Raw genomic sequence first — 21,117 nt, 5'->3', positions numbered from 1 at the left:
AATTCTAAAGAGATTCACATAAGCATCTCAGAGAATAAATCACAAAGCATCCTGCTAGCCTTCAACCAATTTACAGCTTCTTTAACTCATGCCTCCCATTTCACATCGTGCCTCAGTAGAGAATGACATGTCTTTCTCCATCACTACCAAAAATTCTAGTTTTCAAATCATGACTGAAGTTCAACAGAGAACCCTGCTGAGTTTATGTAGTTTTAACTTAGAGGAACCAGATACAAGAAATCCAAAGTGAACCAACATCTTTAGGACGTCTCTGAGTGTCTGCACACTGGTTCTTCAAGATGGCAGTTAAAACTATGTTTTTGAGTAGTTAGCTTAGTTTTCTATCATTTGTTCTTCTGTTAACTGGGTGGAACCTACCCTGTATAATTTTTAGGTCTCACAAATATAGTTATTTAACAAGCTTATTTAAACCCCTTCTGTTATAGTTCAGTTTCCAATAATAATGTTCTTTTTTTTAGGCAACTCATTTTAAAATATGGTGTTATCCTTGAACTTTAAAAAAGACAAGCTAGTTTTGTGCTTAGGTGGAAAATCAATCATACATGGCTCAGGTTGGAAAACCTCTGAGACGTTAAATTTTAAACTCCTTCCCTCTCTAAGGTTTTATGTTTTTGCTGTCTAGTTAAAAATGTAATTTATAATTGGAAAGTAATGATAAAGAAATTATTTCTACTCTATAATTTTCTAATAGCCTTTTTAAAATGACTCATCTACCCATATAGGAGCAAAGAAGTAGCTTTCTCATAACCGTAAATTCAACTCTTGCTTTAGGTGAATCCCTTAAGAATAAAATAAGTGGTGCCTTATGTTACATAGATATGATGGTATAAAAATCTGGGCCTTGACTTTTTTATAACCTTGCCCCAGTTTGTGGCCATTTTGCCTTCTATCTTAGAAGCACTGGTTATTTTTTCCTACCCTGTTTTCTCTGAAGCTGTAATGACCGTGACTGATGTTATCATGGAATACAAACTTGAACCATCTGTACACGTGCATAAATATATTGTTTTCTAAGGAATGATGCACCATATCACTAAAAACTCAAGTGTTTGAAGTGAGATGGGTGGATGATGTTAAGATTATTTTTTACAACAACGACAATAAAAAACAGAACCAACACCTTGCATTAGAAGTTGGAAGGGAGCAGTGGAAGACAAAAAGATGGAGTTAAACTGATAGTCACAAGTTTACATGTAATTGGACAGTGTTTGTCTAGGACCAGAGCTCCTAATGGAAAATGTTCTCACCCCTAAAATCACATAAAGTGGTACAGGCCTTACAGAACTTTTTGTACAGCACTTAGACTAGAAAATCTTAATACAGAAATGGTTTGTGGATTGGGGATTGGTTGTTTTAGAGATTCATACTTTGAGAGAATATATTTTGGTACAGTATTCAAGCCCTTTACATTAAGAAACAAGGCGAATCCCATGTCAATTCCTGTCTTAGTCGTGGCACACACACACAGACACACACAAACACACAGACACACACAAGCTAATTATAATGCACCAAATAAGATACAAACTAAAAGAAAAAGATATTACTTATACAATTAGATATTTCTGTTTTCTCTAATCAAAGTACTCTAGAAATAGAGCTTTTATGAATAGGAAGGTTTCTCAGCTCCCAATTACGCTGACAAGCCACCAGTGTACACTATTTTACTTCATAATTTAAATCAGTGAATTAAAATTTTGACATTTCTTTTTTCTTTATCCATAGATTTTTAAATAGAATTCTAAAAAGAAATTTTAAAAGAATTTTTACAATCTATGGTATTCGTTTGAAGATAAAATATGTTTTCAGGATCCTGTCAATTCCTTATAAGACATCAGTCTTGCCAAAATATATTCAAAATCTTATTTCAGAAATGTATTACTGTACTTTGGCACACAAATTAGGTAACTCTGTCTTTATCAATACATTTTCCCAACAGAGGATTACCACCTTAACAGTCACGGTAACTCCTATTGCATGATTTCTGTGGTTTGTGACTTTGTATTCAGTGTTGATGCATGCCGGTCATAATAGTACTAATGTAGCCATTGTTTTTATCTGATATTTAATGTTATGTTTTGTTATATTAATAACCTTTTACAACATTTGCCCCAGTTGAATCACTTTGTCTGCTTAGTAAAAAAAGTCAAAAAAAATTTTATTGTTATTTTTCTTAAAAGCCTTTGGCTTTATCTTAATAATATGGCTTTGTTCTTTAGTGTTTGGGAAATCAAAGCCTTTGTGGGGGGGAGGAGAGAAGTGTTTCTAGAAACACAGGAAATATTAGGAAGCTAATTCAACCCCGAAAGATGTATGTGGGACATGGGAGCAATTTTACATTGTCTTATAAATCAAATCTAGAGCATTATTTTAACCTAAATGTGTTGATTTTTTTCTGCATATAAGTAGGTAGTTTTTATAATTCCTTAACCAGTGAAATGTTTCCTCTTTGCAAATCAATACTGGAGGATATTTGATTATGATAGAAATTAGGGAGGTGTGGAGTGTACTTAGTATTTAAAGCATACATTTTATTACAGATACTATCTTTTAAAACTTTAAAACTTTGTCTTTTCTGGATTTAGGGTCCCCCTGGACCACCTGGACCTCAAGGACTACAAGGGCCAAAGGTTATTCTTTATTTTACTTGTTTCCGTTTACTACATATGGTACAGAGAATCCCATATTAAATATATGTATCTCTGGAAATCAATCTTACAAAATACTGGAGGAGCTGAGATCAACAATATTGCTTAAGAGAGCTGAGAATAGAAATTGAGGTCTGGGCTGAAGGAAGAGGGATCAGAAAAAAGAAAAATTAGGAAAGAAAGGAGAGAAATAGAAATGGCATTAAATTTAGAAGGAGGACATTCAGAAAAACAGAATATTAAAGAAAGGAAAAACAAGCTTTACAGAAATTGTAAGTGTAAAGAAACACTAAATGTGGTGTATGGAAAAAGGCAAATATTTAAATAGAAGAGGATTGAAGGAAAATTTACTCTGACACCAAAAAAGATCCTTTCTTTCAATCCTTTCATAATAAAAAGAACAAGAAAAGCTTCAGCATGACGCATTCACAAATGACAATTTTAGGAATCACTTTCAGTCATTTTTATAACACATCCTGCTATATATATTCAAACATTCTGCCATTTAAATTTCATCTAATAAAACATACCAACTATGAACAGTAGAAACCAAATTACTTGATTATATCTAAAATTTATTGGTAACGTTAGCTTTTTCCCTCCAAACTTAAGCTTATTAAACCACGTTAGATCAATTAACACATGGCCAGCGATTCTGGCTTTTCAGAACTGAGCTACACGTGTTGAAATACGACTTTCAACATTGGGTTTTTTGTAGGAGATTCAAGTGGTGTCAAAATCCATCTTCTGTTTATGCCTCTTAAGGCAGTTTACTTGCTAAATCTACCTCATACACACACATGCACACACACACACACACATATCAGCTTTTGTACTTTTCTCTTTCAAGGTACTTAAAAACTGAAAGCTAGCACATAGAAACAATTATTTTTCTATTAGTGAAAGGAATATGCAGTCAAATATTACTGAGGTCCTTGGCTATGTGAGATATATTTAGAACATAGACGCTAATTTCAAACAGATTTCACGTATAACATTACTGTAAGTTTGGGGAATTTTTATTTTCTATTTCTCCACCACATTCTGCTCTCTAAGAGATATAACACAAAAAATGCTCCAATCATATGCAGTCTTTATTCCTGGTAAGCAGGTTGGCCTGGTTCCCTATTCTTTAGTATCTTGGTGAGCTGGACTAGAAAACCTAGAAGGAAATCTGTAGATTCCTTTTTCCTCTGTGTAGAGTCAACCAAGATCTAAGTTCCTTGCGTTATGCCCCCACTTGACTAAGTCTCCAGAAGCAAAATTGTCCTCAATGCTAAATATGTACCTTATTCCATACAAACCTCAAAAACTTCTGGGACTTGACTCTTCTTTATAGCCCAAAGGCCTACAGAAGCCCAAAAAGTACTTGACCCAAAGAAAGCTACCTAGCTACCTAGCCAAGAAAGCTATATCATTAAAACCTACATTCCCTGTGTTTTATAATCCAATTGCTATTCATTTATTAATTATATTAATCAACAATTAATTTGGGGCCTCTATTCCATGGTAAATACTGATATCTAGTAAAGATACTAGGATATAGCAAGGGGTTTTATTTTATTTATTTATTTTTGGCTACGTTGGGTCTATTGTTACTGCACGCAGGCTTTCTTTAGTTGCGGCGTGCAGGGGCTACTCTTCGTTGCAGTGCCCGGGCTTCTCGTTGCGGTGGCTTCTCTTGTTGCGGAGCATGAGCTCTAGGCGCACGGGCTTCAGTAGTTGTGGTTCGTGGGCTCTAGAGCACAAGCTCAGTAGTCGTGGCTCACGGGCTTAGCTGCTCCGCGGCATGTGAGATCTGCCCGGACCAGGGCTCGAACCCGTGTCCCCTGCATTGGCAGGCGGATTCTTAACCACTGCGCCACCAGGGAAGCCCAGCAAGGGGTTTTTACAAGGAGCTTTTAGCCCAGGGATGGAGAAAGGCAAATAAAGGCACAATTATTAATAAAGAGAGTAAGTGCATTGGTTAAGATGCGTACAGGAAGGCTCCTCTCTGCCTTGGGGTCAAGGATGACTTCGAGCTGAAACTGAAAGGAAAAGAAACACAGGAAAGGAAAAGAAAGGAAAAGAAATTGACCAAGTGAATGTCTAGACAAGTAGGGTGGGGGAGGGTTGTTAGTCATACTCCCTTACCTCTTACCGTGCCACCCTTCCCACTATGCCAGCACTCTGGCCCACCTCGTACACGCCACAGTGGTCTCGTAATTGAGATCTTGGCTTAGTTGATACAGTCCTTTATGCTTTCCATTATCTCCCCTTGAGAAGGTTGGGATAACTGGGGGGAGATGTGCCTATGACCAGGAGTCAGCAAATTCGACACGAGGCAAATATAAAACCCATTCTCACTCAGAACACACAGCCTCAGACTGAGTGGGAACCTATTCAAATTAGCATTCCTCCTTCCTTTATCAAACAAGGACTATTTGACTTCTTATACATCAAATAACTCTTTACAAACTACTTTTGGTGGGTGCAGGATAAATGAATAACTCATGAATTATACTTTTCTTTTAAACATTTGTGGGTCACATTTTGAAGGGAAAAGCATAGCAACAATTACTGGACCCAGAGTGCTGACGAGTATTCAGACTGCATGAAACTAGGGCTTAGCCAGTTGCATCCAACCTTAACAGACTTGTTGGTGGCAAAATAAATGTTGCCGCTACCACAAAGAGCAGGAAATCTGGAATTTTTTTAAAAAGGTTTTTTTCTTTTTCTTTTTTTCATGTGTTTGTCATGCCTTCCTTTAACATTTGGAAGGCTCAGATTTCACACTATGATCAATAGCTCTTAAAGTTCTAACCAGGGAAAGGAGCTCTAACCATTTCAATATTGTGGTTTATAACATCACCAAACAAGACTTTCTAGAAAAATACAGCCTCAAGTCAGTTCCCTTGGAAATCTGTCTGCGAGGCAGGCTACTCACACACTCCAAAGAATTGTTTTTACAAAGTTTCCGAGGTGTGGGCATCAGAGATATTTATAATGGGGTCTACATAAATGATCCAATGATATAAAATAATATCTTGCCTTTCAAAGAATTTGTTTGTTCAGTACCTTTCCAATTGAAAGGTAACTGGACATTTGTTGTTTGAATAAATCTCTAGCACATTGTTTTAATTTGTCTTTAATGGAACATCTTCAGTTAAGAAAAAATAAATCCATCTCTTTTGGGTTTGTCAAGGGTTCTAATAAATCATAATATGAATAGTAAACTTAGTTCGTTCCTAGCATAGTATAGGAAATTGAATTGATCCAAAAGTAATTTTCTGTGGATTAAGATATTATCTGATTTATTATATCCTTCAGTGAGGCTTATCTGGAAATAGCACATTCACAATCATTATGAATTTGTATTCACTGTTCAAACAATGCCAGGTTAAATAGTATAAACATATGGGGCCTTTCATTTTACTCTTTCTTGAGTTAACTACCATGTTTCTGCTTTTTTCTCAAATTGGAAAATAAGAGAAATCATACAGAATTTTAAGGAGGAAAAAATTAACTAGCTGAGGCATATAGGTTGTTCCTATAGGATATGGTCAGCCATCAGATGATTTCAGTTTTCTTTCACCAAATTCTTATAGCCTGAATCTCACATGAGGGAAAAAATAAAAGCACTGAATCTTAGCGATATGTAAGTATTATTATACATAATATTCAAAAAAATGTTATTTTGGAATTCCCCGGCGGTCCAGTGGTTAAGACTCTGGGCTTCCACTGCAGGGGGGCTCGGGTTCGATCCCTGGTGGGGGAACTAAGATCCTGCATGCCGCACAGTGTGGCCAAAAGAAAAAAAAACATTATTTCACTTTGTATAGTCATGTGGTATGATGTAATAACGTACTTGAATTATGATGCATTTGCTGAAAGTTAAATTGTACTGTTACCAACTAGCATCATTTTTTGCCTCATTTTTACTTGGTGTAGTATGCTACCAATAATAAATAAGAAGCTAGCCGTCAATTTTTATCTTAATAGGGAGAGCCAGGATCTCCAGGAGTCCCAGGAGTTGATGGAGAGCAGGTAATTTTCAAAGACATACTGTCATTTAAAGCATCATTATTGATGACCTTCTGTTATAGGTTTGAAGACCAAAAGGCATGAGTGTTGACTTATGATATTCTCTTTTTTTTTTTCTTACCTTCTGTTCTAGAGACTACATTAACTCTAAAAAGCAATTGGTTTTAAATTAGGCATTAGTTTTCTTTGTACAAACATACAAGTTATATGATGCTTTAGATTTGCCTTAATAATCCCTATCAATCTACCATGACATCTCTGTGAATTTTTATTAGACTCGTAAGATAATTACCAATTTAGTAAGAATCGCCTAATTCTTGTCAGTGGATACAAATAATTCAAGATTTAAAGCTGTGACGGTAGTTTCCGCAAAATTAGATATTGCTTACATGTGTTATTTTGACATGGTTTTCTTTTCCCAAATAAAGATTGTACCTAATTTTCTAGATCATTAGAAAAGACAGAAACAAGCAGGACACTTGCAGCTTTGTAGAATATGGCAGTATCTCCGAGGGTTTCCCCTAAAACAGAGGTTGACAAACATTTTTTATAAAGAAACAGATAGTAACTGTTTTAGGCTTTGCAGGCCATAGACATTCTCTATCAGATTTTTTTAATGCCACTTAAATTTTGTTTTAAACATTCAGCCTGTACAAAAACAATTCCTGGGTTGGATTTGGCCTGTAAGCCATGGTTTCCCAACACCTGGTAGAAATGAATCTGACTAGGAGAATGTGGACAGTATTCAAAATTCAGAATCTAATCACAAGGATTAGTTTCAAGATATTTGATGTTTTCTGGGCTTCTATTATTTACCTAAGAAATGGCTAAAATCAAGAAGATCATTAGAAATCAAAGACATTCTTGATACAGTTTGTGAAATATCCTTCTCAGGAGATAGTATTAGATAAGAAAATTAAGAGAAGGGTTATTTTAATATCAGAGTTGTATATTGAAATCATATAACATCACACTAAATTAACATGTGGTAGTTATAAAAGAGACTTTAGATGATCTGCTATATCCATCAGAGATCACATTAGCATTTAAAAATCTGATCGTATTACCTCCCCCAGTTAGTCATTATAAATAATTTGACATACATAATGACATACTACGTGGTATGTCATCCCAACATATACAATAGCTGAATTTTTTTTCTATGGGCTTCACAAGGTCTTCTTCTACTACTAGGTCCAGTGGGTTAGCTATCCTCCTGCTCTCTATTATTAGATTCCTAAAACCAACCAGGATCTGATTAACTATAAGATCCATCTATCTATTTAGGTACCTACCCACCCACCTAGTGGGTGACTCTGAAGTAGGTGCTATGAAATAGATATACGTAACAAGAAAAGATAAGTTCCTGTCCTTAAGTAGTTTTTAGTATAGAAAATGTGAACAGGTTAGTGCAACCAGGGATCCCTATGACCATAACTAAAATAACTATGATCATCTCTGCTGAAGAATGGGCCATCTGGTCATACTGCAGTGAACCTCCTTGGATGAAAATGCTTAACGATATACATTAATTTCAGTATTAGTATCACAAAATTCCTATTTTTTTGCATTCAAAATACACATATATCTATTTCCTCACTGTAAAAAGAGAATAAAAATCACATCCTGGATCACCTCATAGAGATGTCACGAGAACAAAATAAGAACACTGGAAAAGTGGAAGTATTTCTAAGCATTAATTGAGCGTTAGTGTATAGTGAATGATCTACCTGTCTGTAGATGGGACCATTGAAAACTGTTGGTGATTGGAACCTCTGCCTGCATTTAATGGGAATAGAGGGATATAATGAGTGGAGACGTGAAAAATTTATTTGGACCTTTGTTACTATAACACTAGGTCCTGCTTCAAAATGTATATTGTGCATTAAACCCATTAATTTGTTTTCAGGACTGGTGATATAGAATTAGCTGCCAGGTAAAAATGTGGAATCAGGAGAAATGATGTCAACACTTACATTCCTGCTTTTCATACTTAAATGGCCTAAGTAACAGAATTTAATCTCTTCCATTACAAGAGGAAATAGTATTGATTCAATGTAGAAGGTTGCTGTAAGAGATAACTCTACCTAAAAATGAAAATCAGAATCATTTCAGCCTGAGGCCCATCTACTGGTAAAAGTAATCTGGAATTCTGTTTTCCCTATTATGTAACCATCCATGGTCAGTATGATTCTTAAGTGCAAACCATATCATTTGTAGGGACTCAAAGGTTCAAAGGGAGACATGGGGGACCCAGGTATGCCAGGTGAAAAAGGAGGAATTGGACTTCCTGGATTACCGGTATGTTTATATTTTTAAAGATGTATTCATATTAAGATAAAGTAAATAATCAGAAAATAGTTGTACTATTAGCTGCAGTCTCATCTAATGGTTCATTTAATATTTTTATTTTTAAATATTTGAAGTGTTTTTGGTTAATTACTACAACTAAGGCTCTAGAAGAAATTTTAAAGCATCTAACCAAATGAATTGTAAAATAAACCTTTATGCTTTCCTGAATTATTTTCACTAGAAGATAGTAAAATAAATAGAGTTGGTCATTAATGTAGGATGTAACTGATCATTTTTAAATAAACAATAATTTAAAAAAACTAAAAAATACAAAATAATTAAAAAACAAATTACTCTGGAAGTGTTCTCCTTGTGTTACAATATTATGGGATGGTGTTTTTATGGTTTCCCCCATAATTTTTACTGAGAATCTGGAGAGGGAAATGTAGAAAAATGTGGGGAACAAAATGTAGAAAACCTCACTGCCCTAGATCATTTTTTAAAACAAGGAAATGTGTAAATAAGTGTCAGTGAAAACGAAGTTAAAGGACTGCTATTTTAAGTCAGCACCACCATTAAAAATATAACAGTTATAATTGGATATATTTAGCAATGTATAAGTTTAACCAATCAAGCAGAACTTAGTTTCATTTACTTTATAATTTATTTCACATATCACGCACAGTCCTAGGGATTTGAGGAAGCTTGCTGTTTAGCTTGAGGCTAAAATGCAAGGGGATAAATCCTTCTCTTACATTATCATGTGCATGATATTATAAAAATTTCAAGAGGATGATGGATTTGGGGAGAAAATTCAGCTGTTCCTTACTTGACCAGCTCAACTCTTAATGGTTATTTGTAGGGTGCCAATGGAATGAAAGGAGAAAAAGGAGACTCGGGATTGCCAGGTCCTCAGGGTCCTTCCGTAAGTCCATGGGGGCTGAACTTCCATGGTTCCCGAAAAACTCTGAAATGGGCCAATTATTCACCGACTTCAACTTGTGCCAGATGGTTTATCAACAGTAGAAAGGCCATGAACCTCTTGGTCTGTCAAACTGTAGAAGAAATATCTGTCAGCCTTGTACAGCGAGAGACAAAAGTGTCTCAGAGGTCTGAGTTAGAAGCGATTTTTCAGAGGGCTATCTAATCCCGAGGAGAAAATCAATGGTTTTCCCACGACGCTTTTGGGTGGAGCTCTGTGAATGTAGAACCTATGTTCTTTTTTTCTCCAGAGCCTTGTTGTTGCTTAGTGAAATATTTGAGAGTTTAATAGTAGTTGTAGCATTATAGCATTTCTTGGTAATCAGTTGCTTCCTTTTCTTTTAATGTACTTTTGATTTATTCTGGCTTTTGTAGAACAACTGTATTTTTTTTAAGTTTTTTTATTCTCACAAAGGAATTTCCAAATGTAGAGAATCAAATGCATCACTTCTTCCAGTATCCTTCTTCCTCTGCAACCATTAATGGCCTTAGCAGAAGCCCAGCATGAGATTCAAGCCTAACTGCCTTATCTAAATGAAGTAACCAAATTCATGTTTATTTTTCGGACATGCAGATCATAGGCCCACCAGGCCCACCAGGTCCCCATGGCCCACCAGGCCCCATGGTAAGTTTCCCTTCTCTCCAAAATATAATCATTTGTTTAAGAGCATGCTACCAGAGGAAACGTGAGCGCACCCCTCAAAACAGCCAGCTTGTATGTTGTACTACTCTCTGTGGAATGGACAAAAAATAGGAGGTGCTTTTCTGATTTTACAGTGTTGTCTTTCACTCTCCCAAGCACATCTGTTGGAAAGAGATAGGGTAGTTTTGTGATAGGAAAGTTGAATAAACAGATTTGGCAAGCTTTACTCCACTCTTAGGGTATGAACATTGGAAAATCATTTTAACCAACCACTGTTCTAGGCCATTAATAGCGTAACAAGATTAATAATTGTAGCCATTAATGAATGTTTCTAACCAACTTTGAGGATTGAGACCCTTTAATGAAATGTTCAATAAGAACATTTATAAAATAATATGATAAAAATTGTCTCACTTCCACAGATGGTACGTATTGTTGGATCTTTTTCTTTTCACTTTTACATACTTCTGTAAATACAGTGTTTACTGCAAGTATCCCTCAGTGACCAGTGGAGACAATGACTGTGTCCTCATAGAACTTATGTTCAGTGAGGAAGGTAGCCATTAAACCAGCATAATTCTCCAAATGTCTACCTAATGACAGTTCTGTTAAGGCTAGAACTAGAAGGCAGAATGCTTCAAATGCTTTTGACTGGGATAGGTTGGGAACAAGTCAGGCAGTCTCTAAGGTCACATTTGTCTCGTCAGTGTCCCGATAAACCATATGTCTTCAATCACAGAGATTAAATAAACTGTCGGTCAATCTCTCCTCCTGTTGTACTCCAACAAAGAACATCATTGGAATGATCTAAACCACAGAGCGTAGCCCCAGACCCAATCATCTATGTCTTACTAAGTGCCGTTTCTATTTCATACCACAAAACAATTATAATTAACCTGATTTTCTTAAAACTAAACAGTGCTTTAAGAATCAAGCAAATGGCATACTTTTGGCTTTTTTTAATACTCCCGCCACTTTAAGTTAGAAAATTAAATTTGAAAATGCTATATCCATTCATATCATAAAGTTAATTAGTTTAAAGGAATTTAAAACCATTTCTAAAATGAAATAAGAATACTTGATAAAATGGCCATTTCCTGAAAATGTTTATCCATAACGTATCCAAAGGGAAAATATTATTCCAATGTAGACATATGTAACAAATATCTATGTATTGCTTGCTTAAAAAACAACAACAACAACTTTTTCCTACTGTTGTATGATTTTGCTGATGAGTATTTAAATACTTCTGTCTCCAAATAGTTCATTTAAATGACTTGAAAGTTTAAAGCAATCCACAGTAATCTTTAGTTAGTTTAGGTTGACTAATTAGTCTCTATACTTAGATTTTCCACAAAATACACGGGAAAAGCCCTGATCCATGAATGTGTTGTGACTTCCTTCCACTGGTAAATAATTGTTACAAGAGCCTTGAATAATTCATCTTTGTAAAAATGAATGCGTTCTAAATAATAATGTTTAGCACTCCTGTACTAGAATCCTTTTCTTAGCCTTAAAGAAATGATGCAACAGGGTTCCAAACTTGACTGTCATCTCCTCATTTTCTTGCTCCTTTAGATTTCTTAAAACCTCGGGTCTAGGGCAGTTAGTAATTGAAAAGGTCTCCTCTTCACTGGTACTTAAAGTTCAAAACTTTTTTAGCAAATTTTAAACTCATAAGGTATCTCACATATTCCACCTAGATTTTTTTAAATAGAGATTTGAAAAATAGAAGTAATGTGGGTTCACAAACACTTTTTTCGGGTTTTTTTTTTCTTCCATATAACCCTGGCAGATTCCCCCCTCCCTCTCACAGGTATTTAGCAGAAAGAATTGCTACTAATGAATTTCCTATTACAGAGCAATCCAAGAGCTAGAAGGAACTTTCACTAGGTATTAACATCCACTGGCCTTCCTCTAGCTATAGCTCAAACAAGAAGATTCTTGTTATATATCTCTTTTGTTACTTTATATAATAGTTAGTAGTCAACTTCTGCTGGGAAAAAGTGAATCAATTCTTAATTAAAAGCTGTGTTTTCCATTTTCAGGGACCCCATGGACTTCCTGGACCAAAGGTAATCCAACAAATCCCTTGAATATTTGACGGCTGTTCCATTGTTAATCGTGGGGAAGCATGACAGAAGCATGTCTGTCCTGTCTTATTTATTTGTCAAGTAATGTTGATAATCTTTAAGCCTTTAAGTATCCAGATGTTTAAATTTCACAACAACGAATGACTTACAACAAATTTAAGTGAAATCACCTAGAGATGAATTAGTCCTCATTTTGCCTTTTTCCTTGTCACTAGGTAAGTTTCTTAAGTTACTAATCATAATATACTCAAAATCAACATTCTAAAAGGAAAAAAAAAAAGTGAATCTGATGAGATTCTCAGACTAGTCCAGATGCTCTTTCTTAGTATGGTATCTTTAGTTGTATATTCAGATGTTGTTAGTTGATACTTCTTGCTTGTCATATAGCAGTACTGCATCTAAATGCTTTAATTATCCAGCATCTTAATTTTGTACTCCCCCAGAGGTCCCTAGTCTAGAATGAGGTGAGGTATATCAAGTATGCTATACTGAGGAGAAGGTTACATCACATTCACTTATTCTATACTCTGAATTAACAAGAGAACAATGGAGAATACCCCTTCCTTGTCAGAATTATTGCAGTTTGTATTGTGAAGATGGATGAAGGTGCATTCTTTGCCTTTGTGTAGACCGAGAAGACACCTTGGAGGATTAAAATGAGCCCTGAAAGACATGCTTCTTCTTTCAGTGAGCATATGTGATGAGGACGTATGTTCTAACCTCAGCTTTGCCACTGACAGGCTGTGTCACCTTGGGGAGATTATTTACCCTCTCTAATCCTTCATTTACTCAACTAGGTAACTTACCTCAGAGTGTTGTGATGATTTAATGAGGTATGATTATAGAACACTTCTCAGAATATGCGGTGCAGCTGTTAATAAACACCCAATAAACGTCAGTTGTTATTGTAATCTTGTGTTTTGATGCTTTGTTCTGAACAGAAAAATTCAGCTAGTCCTCAAGGCTGCTTGAGAAAAGGTTCAATGACTCTTGAAAGCTCCGCAGTAGTGAGTTGATGCATTGAAATGGAGAGGGGGTGAGGGGACACATAAATGCAGTGTTGGCACTAAGAATCAGAAAGGCTAGAGGCAGCCCACCCTCTCCTCTGAGCACTCCCGCTGACCACCCAGCTTTAGGGGTGGCAGAGGGGTTGGTCTGACTCCAGAAACCTGAGTTTCCTTTTCGAGATGAAGCAGGTGACTCACCCAAGAAAGGAAAGAGTTCGTGCCTCTTTATTCTTCTTAGAATACCTTACCTTCTGATAAGGCCAGTGATTGACAGTGTCTCAGTGGCGTGGATTATAGTTTAGGGTAAGAACATTTTTGTTGGGGTCAAAAGAGAGCTTATCTATCAGCTCTGTGGTCTAGGTACTTATCTAGCCTTCTTGGGCCTCTTTCCTCACACTGGACTAAATAATATTTCCTTCTGTTGACTTCTGTTTGGATTTTAAGGTACCACTGAAGACCAGGTTAATTGTAATGACTCAGGCCAAAACTACCAAGATTGAGTTTTTAATTCTATGAGTGATTCAGTTACCCCATCACCATTACATTAATAGATGCCCAAGATCCTTTTGATATCTACAAGGCAATGATTCACTTTGCCTACACTTAACTTCAATTGTTATTTAAATCATAGATTTCAGAGAATTATAAAGTTGAAAACATCTCATAGATTACCTGTGCTAGTTCCTTGATTTTATAGATAATAAACTATAGGCTCAGGAGATTTAGGTTATTTGCTCTAAATTACACTGCCAATTAAATGACAGATCTGGGACTAGAATTTAGGTTCAGAGTTGAAATTTGAAATTTTTGCCCCAGAATTTGATTGTTTAAACTTACCTTCTCAGTTAACACCCATTCCTATCAATGCATGATTCCTCACCAAAGAACTTCATAGCCTACCAAGGCTGCCCTGCCTTTTCATCATCTTAAGATCACTTGCTGAATGAAAGTCCACACACATGCAAAGCCCTGAATCTCAAGTTTAGACCAGTTAACTGCAGTTGACTACTGAGCCTTGGCTTTAATCTCACATTGACTCTAGCTCTGGGACGTTCCCAGGATCACACTTTACCAGCCATAGAACATTTGGCTTTTCTACAGTGGCAGCATTGCAAACTTCCTCTCCTCAGAACTGCCAAACTCCATTAGGTCATGCCAATGTGTTTATTATTTTGTGACCCCTTTGAAAGTTCAAATATACAGCATGGTTCCATGGATGACTCTAGCTCACTGTTTCCTAGAATTTCCTGATGAGAAGAATCACCTAGGAGACATTAAAAATACCATTCCTGTGCTGCTATGGTCCAGGTCGTGCCCTGGACTCTTTAACAAGTACTGCACTGATTTGCACCATCAAGCAAAAACCTGGGAAATACTGCCCAGATTAATAATCCCTCCTGCCATGTAAGCATAACGTCTCCCCTCTCCCACCTCCACCACTTAAGACTCTATAGGGCATTTAAAACTGAAATCATCTTCCTTCCACAAGTCTTTCAAGATTTTCTTGATGAAATTAATATCTGTACTTAAAAGCTGAAAAGGGAACAGGTCAGAATTCTATTTCTAACGCTGCTGCTGATAGAAAATAGTGTATTACATTCTTAGGCTTTTAAAAAACAGAGTCAAGAGAATTTATCACTTATCATGGCTTTTGTATTGTCACCTTAAGTTAAATTCTAACCTACTTTATTCTAAGATTGGACAGACAGACAGTTAGCAAAGCCACATATAAGTTCTGTGATCTTCACATTCTCTTCTAGGATTGTCTCTTTGTTGTCTATTCTATTGATTAATCCATGTAGGGACCTGACTTGCAATGTCAGTGAATGAGGATTCACCAAATGACATTACTTTAAAAGTCAGTTGCTACATTTTTAGCTCATTCCCCTGGGCAATATGCTTAAAGGCTTAAAATATTCATATATATAACACTGTCCTGCATATTCCAGTTTTCCATTCCAGCAGAGTGAGTCTTTCCTGCTCAGCCTCCTTCAGTATCCTCCACTCCGATTGTCTTTGATTTACTTGGTCAGGACAATGTAGCATAACACCAATTTCCTTGAGGTAAAACTGAAAAATTCAAAGCTCAGACATATACATTTTGATTGTAAGGAGCACACTTTCTCAGGAGTTCTGCTTCCTAGAATATTATTTAATTGTCAATTTCAGTTTGTTCATTCTTAAAATTTTTTAAATTATTTTTGAACTGATGCAAGACAAATCTAGCCTGACTCTGCTGTTACCTAAAACTGGGATCTGCAACCATTTCAGAGACTGGCTCTCTTCTCTCGAAGTTGAAACACCCATGATAGCAACCAAAATCGGCATTTGCTTTTGCATTTAGGGTGAACCAGGGTTAAATGGTGTTAAAGGATTGAAGGGTGAACCAGGTCAAAAGGGTGACAGAGGACCCCTTGGTCTTCCAGTAAGTAAAGAAAACTTTCCATTTCAGTGCAAATCTCAGACTTTTCTTTCTACCCTAAGTAAGAACTCCGGTTTACTCAGTGACCATCTTATGGCTGAGATTTCTGTAACTGGAAAACATACTGTGTTCGCGCAGAGCTCGGCCCAGTTTTGTTTTCTCTGACGTCTGCTCTTGTGTCAGAGGAAGACCCCGTAACAAACAATGCCATAAATGTTCTGTCGTTCAATTACATACATGCCAACCGTCCTCTTTTTTTTTGTTTTTTCCAACCATCCTCTTTTAAGGCTGACAATTCTTCTCCCATCACCCTCCCCTTTAAAAAATTATTATGCAGATTATTTCATAATTTCTCCCAAATGTTTTTATTATTTAGTGTAGTGTCAAATCCTCCCTCAATTTTTATTTTTTCTTCTTCAATACCAAACACCATAGCCCCCTGTTGGTGGCAGGTATGCAATTGGCCATTGCTGAAGGCGTGAGGTCAGTGCCGTGGCTCCTTACATTAATCAATCATATTGTGGTCTAAATGCTGTATGTTGTTTGTGCTGGAAATGCCCTCTTACGAGGTTCTTGTGGCAATAATGGAGAGTATGGAAGAAGTATTTTGCAGTTATTTAGAGATTTTTATTTTTAATGAAAAGGAGATTTCCACCTTTCATGCACTTTATGCTAGTCTTCTTTCCACAACAACTAAAAAGATATTTTTAAATGATTATTAAATATGAGGGTGTTTTTTGGTTTTTTTGGGGTTTCTTTGGCTGCACCGTGCAGCATGCGGGATCTTAGCTCCCTGACCAGGGATCGAACCTGTGTCCCCTGCAGTGGAAGAGCAGAGTCCTAACCACTGGACCGCCAGGGAATTCCTAAATATGAGTTTTAGTTTCAAGCTTTTCATATGCTGTCTATTCAGTGAATGCAGATAAAAGTCAGTAAAGAACATTATAGATTACATTATTAAAATATGACATAAAATTGGTAATAGAAAATAGTTTATACACGTCTCCATAAAAAAATTGGTGACTATTTATTTTTCCCACAAGTACTGTATTCTCAGTACTAAAGTATTCCTCTTGATAGCCGATGCCTTACATAGATCAGGCAAGTAGTAGATGCTTAATATGTATTCATTTATTGAATGGTGTAAGCCTCATATTAGAGTATAGGTTAAATCACACCAATTAGATCATGCCACAGGTATAAAACCTAAAACCTGTATAACATATGTGAGTCATTAATTCACATTCCAGGTAAATATAATATTATATTATCAGTGCCAAAATTTTATCATCCCCCTATTTATTTTTAAATTTTATAATAATGGTGACTCTGAAGAAAGTATCAAAAAGCAAAAGAAAGTTTGGATTTCTATTTTATTTAAACCCTCAATCTGATTTCTTTAAAGTTTGCCCTAATTTCAAATCTAGGACTAGTGGTCATTTTTATGTAACCTTTAGCCAAAAGGTTTACATATGCTAGCATTAAGCAAATGATAGCACACATATTTTTTTTTAATTTTAATCATTGCTAAGTAAATTGAATTTTGCAGCTATAATCTGACTCACAATAGGATTGTACAGAAGGAATTGTAAAATAAAAAACGAAAATTACTCCCCAAAATGTATGATATAGCATCATTTGTAGAGTTTGCAGCTGGAATAAATTTTTTTTTCTTCCATTTTGTATTATTAACTACATCTGAAGCATAAAATGGGGAAATAGTTCTGCAACCTTGCCAAGAGATGTATAGAACTAGTGCATTGTCTTTCTTAAATACTCCTTGATCAAATCAACATTTTTAAAGGACTATAAATAAACATTTGAGTTCTGAGATACAAAAGCCATACCAAAAAAGTAATTGTGCTTATAATTGAAACAAGCATTGAAAATGTCGTCTTTTAGTCATACGTTATGCATAGCCTAGAGTTGAAGGGAAAGAAAAGCATGCATTGCCTGAGAACGACATTCAATTTTTAAAGCATTTCCCATTCAGACTTTGATGCTTGATTATTTGAAGTGAGCTGAGGAACAATGTTGTGTGGGACAGTTATTTCTTTCTGGACTCATGAAATTTTTCTGGCTTTTTCCTGTTCCTAGAAGTCCCTCTAGTGGTGACTAATGTGAACACAGTAAGAACAATCCAGAAAACAATGAGTATCGTCTGTGTAAAATCCAGTCACCCTGACATGTTAAAATTCTGCATTTGTTATTCATAAATGCTATTGTAACAAGTAAAACTAGAGCTGTTTTCTTCTCCTCTGAAATTCTAACTTGATTGATTATTATAATGAGCCCTTTCCTAGAAGATTGGCCATTATTTTTTTTTCAGAACCAAAAGAAATATATTGTGAATGGCACAGTCTTTAGAAAATTAATTTCATATGGAAATTAGCAACCCAGACTGTTACTGGTAACTATTTTAAAGCCCACTTTATAAACCTCATTCACTTGATTTCTAAGTAAGAATTTATCAAATGGAAATGTCATAAAAATGCCATCATCTGTGGGGTGTTTATTGTCACATGGTTTTTTTTTTTAACTAACAATTTGTAGCAATGTGATATTCATCCCAGAACCCTGTGACTGCGTATTATGTTGTTGAAGTGTTACATTTGTTCATCAGTACCTCATACTAATCTCTGTTCTTGTCATTCGTGTTACACCCACCAACCCTGCTACCAACCAAATCACACAGGGAGCATCTGGCTTAGACGGAAAGCCAGGATCCCGGGTGAGTCAGCGCCTCAACTTGCTCCAACATGTTTTGTGGCTAGGAGTTTTATGCTTCAGGACAGACTCCCATCAAATGATGAGGGGTACATAGGACTGGAGCAGGACAAAGTGGACAAAGATAGTGGCAGAAGAGGGAAAGGTAGACAAAGCCTGGGTTGCAGCCTTGTTTGTCGTACAGCCTAAACTGCAGAACATCTTTCTGAAGCCTGGGTTCAAGTCTGGATAACTTGTGACGTGGGAAGAATGACCAATCTAATTGGCTTCGTTGTCGTAGAATCCCAGACAGATTTTTCCGTAACCAATGAACACTTCCTGCAATTCCATGGGAGGGGCCCTCTGAAGGAATCAAAATCATGGGAATTTATTTTAACTTGCTTTTCCTTTTATGTTTATGTCCATATTAGAAGTGTAACTTTTTTGGAACTAACTTTCAAATCTCGGTTCATTGAAATGACTTGTCTGTCTTCTGTCATTTTGTCTCTTTTCTATGGTTCTTAACAGCTCCATCTCTTAAATTTCAGCTACAGGTCCTCAATATTTAGAAGTCTTCTGAAGATGAACTTTGAGTTCAGGCAGTAAGAAAAAGATCAAACTGATGTTGATAACTCACCAACATTAGAATGAGTTTAAAACCCTGAATTATTTCATATCACAAGACTCATAGAATAAACAAGAATAGTAAAACAGAAATAGGAATACTAAAAAAGTTGTGCTAGAATAGTTTCTATGTTTACAAATATCATAATAAATTCATTGCAAATCTAGGCATAGTCTTCCTGAAGATGAGCAAATATACCTGAAGTCCTTGCTACATTTTTAAGAATCAAAAAGAATTCCAAGCTCTTCAATTCTAAAAACCTGTTTCAGGCAGTCATCATTTTCACCGGACCTCAGTGTTCCTGTATTCATCCAAGTATTATCTCATCTGCCACAGAAATCCTAACCCTGAACCAGGAGGCCAGAGGGCAATTATGCCATTAAATCATCCAGCTGCCTGGTTTGTGCCTTATAAGCCCAGTGACTTGAGCCACTGCAACAGAACCTATAGGAATAATTCCTTCTTTCTAAGCCCCCTGCTGCTTCCAACAGAACTGAAGAAAGTTTGAACAGTTAAACACTGTTCTCATTTATTTAAGTTTTTTTTTTTTACTTGTATAACTATTCGAGCCTCTTAAACAGCTGAAAACAAGACTTCAGAGCATTTGTGGCCAAGAGGAGTAGGGGTAACTGTAGGGGCAGAGAATGGATGTGAAGAAGAGGTGATGTGAAGCAAAAACAATTAATTTTTTCTTAAGATTTTGGGGGCAAAGTGAAGATGTTCCATTTAGTCAGGGAGGAAACACATAATTAAATATGATATACAGTATTTTGTGTGAGCCTTTCATTGAAATATGCAGTTATATAATTCATCCCTTTTGCATGAGTTTCTTGAAAACTACTGGCCTGAAAGAATCAAGCATAAAGCAGTTTGAAAGGAGATGTGTTGTCTTACTGACATTCTAAGGCATCATTCACCCAGGAAAAGTCCAGGGTAAATTATAACTGCTTTTCTTAACAGCCCTTGGGATATGTCTCATATTATATTATTTTTATCTTTTTTTAGGGTACAGATGGCCCTATGGGACCCCATGGCCCTGCAGGTCCCAAAGGAGAAAGAGTAAGTTGCTCCTGAGGTTATTAAGCTGTGACCTAAGGAAAGCACAGAGTGTGGCTTTTCCATTTTAGTTGATCTGAGCTGTTCATTTCCCAGAAGAAATAAAGGGCCATCTAATAGTGAGTGGAAATAGATGCCATCTTAAGTTCTATTCAGAGTCCTCATGCTGAGAGAATGACAGAGTATTAGAATATGCCTGCCTTAACAACAACAAAAAAACAATGCATACATTTTCATAGCTAAAGTAAATAGCTCAGACCATTCCTTCTTAACCCCTAAGGAAGATGTCTTCATTTGGCCTTAATCCAGAAAGTTAATGTCAATAGGTCTAAAAATTCCAGGACTACATATTCTGGTTGATAATCTTTTATATAAAGCTACTGTATTCATTCAGAATAAGTTATAACTTTTCTAAAGGGAAATTACGAAACCTAAGTATTCTCTGCACAGTTACACATGCTCTTTTTTTTAGCAAAAGAATAGCCTTTCTTTAACCATAAGGAAATAATTTTAGTGCATTATAAAACAAAAACCTTCCACTAACCTCTCTATTGCTAAGCCATGTTTCCATATCTTTGGGAGGAAAAAAGACACTCAGAG

At 36.0% G+C, this 21,117-nt stretch overlaps 1 protein-coding gene across 7 annotated transcripts in view; it reads left to right on the top strand.

The window, feature by feature from the left end:
- The window catches only part of COL25A1 (collagen type XXV alpha 1 chain), a 478,809-nt gene that overhangs the window by 435,385 nt on the left and 22,307 nt on the right, over nucleotides 1-21,117 (top strand). For 2 of the 7 annotated variants that reach the window (XM_036853776.1, XM_036853775.1), the window contains 10 exons: nucleotides 1,961-1,984; nucleotides 2,607-2,651; nucleotides 6,651-6,695; nucleotides 8,913-8,993; nucleotides 9,847-9,909; nucleotides 10,540-10,590; nucleotides 12,657-12,683; nucleotides 16,053-16,133; nucleotides 18,826-18,861; nucleotides 20,467-20,520. In XM_036853776.1, coding sequence (XP_036709671.1) covers nucleotides 1,961-1,984; nucleotides 2,607-2,651; nucleotides 6,651-6,695; nucleotides 8,913-8,993; nucleotides 9,847-9,909; nucleotides 10,540-10,590; nucleotides 12,657-12,683; nucleotides 16,053-16,133; nucleotides 18,826-18,861; nucleotides 20,467-20,520 — 507 coding nt within the window. The remainder of the gene's footprint in view (nucleotides 1-1,960; nucleotides 1,985-2,606; nucleotides 2,652-6,650; nucleotides 6,696-8,912; nucleotides 8,994-9,846; nucleotides 9,910-10,539; nucleotides 10,591-12,656; nucleotides 12,684-16,052; nucleotides 16,134-18,825; nucleotides 18,862-20,466; nucleotides 20,521-21,117) is intronic. The other 5 variants (XM_036853780.1, XM_036853778.1, XM_036853777.1 and 2 more) reach the window with 4 other exon arrangements.

This window comes from Balaenoptera musculus, chromosome 5 (assembly GCF_009873245.2).
Source record: "Balaenoptera musculus isolate JJ_BM4_2016_0621 chromosome 5, mBalMus1.pri.v3, whole genome shotgun sequence".
Lineage (NCBI taxonomy): Eukaryota > Metazoa > Chordata > Mammalia > Artiodactyla > Balaenopteridae > Balaenoptera > Balaenoptera musculus.
Note: the sequence above shows the minus strand (reverse complement) of the source record. Positions and strands in the feature narration are given on the sequence as shown.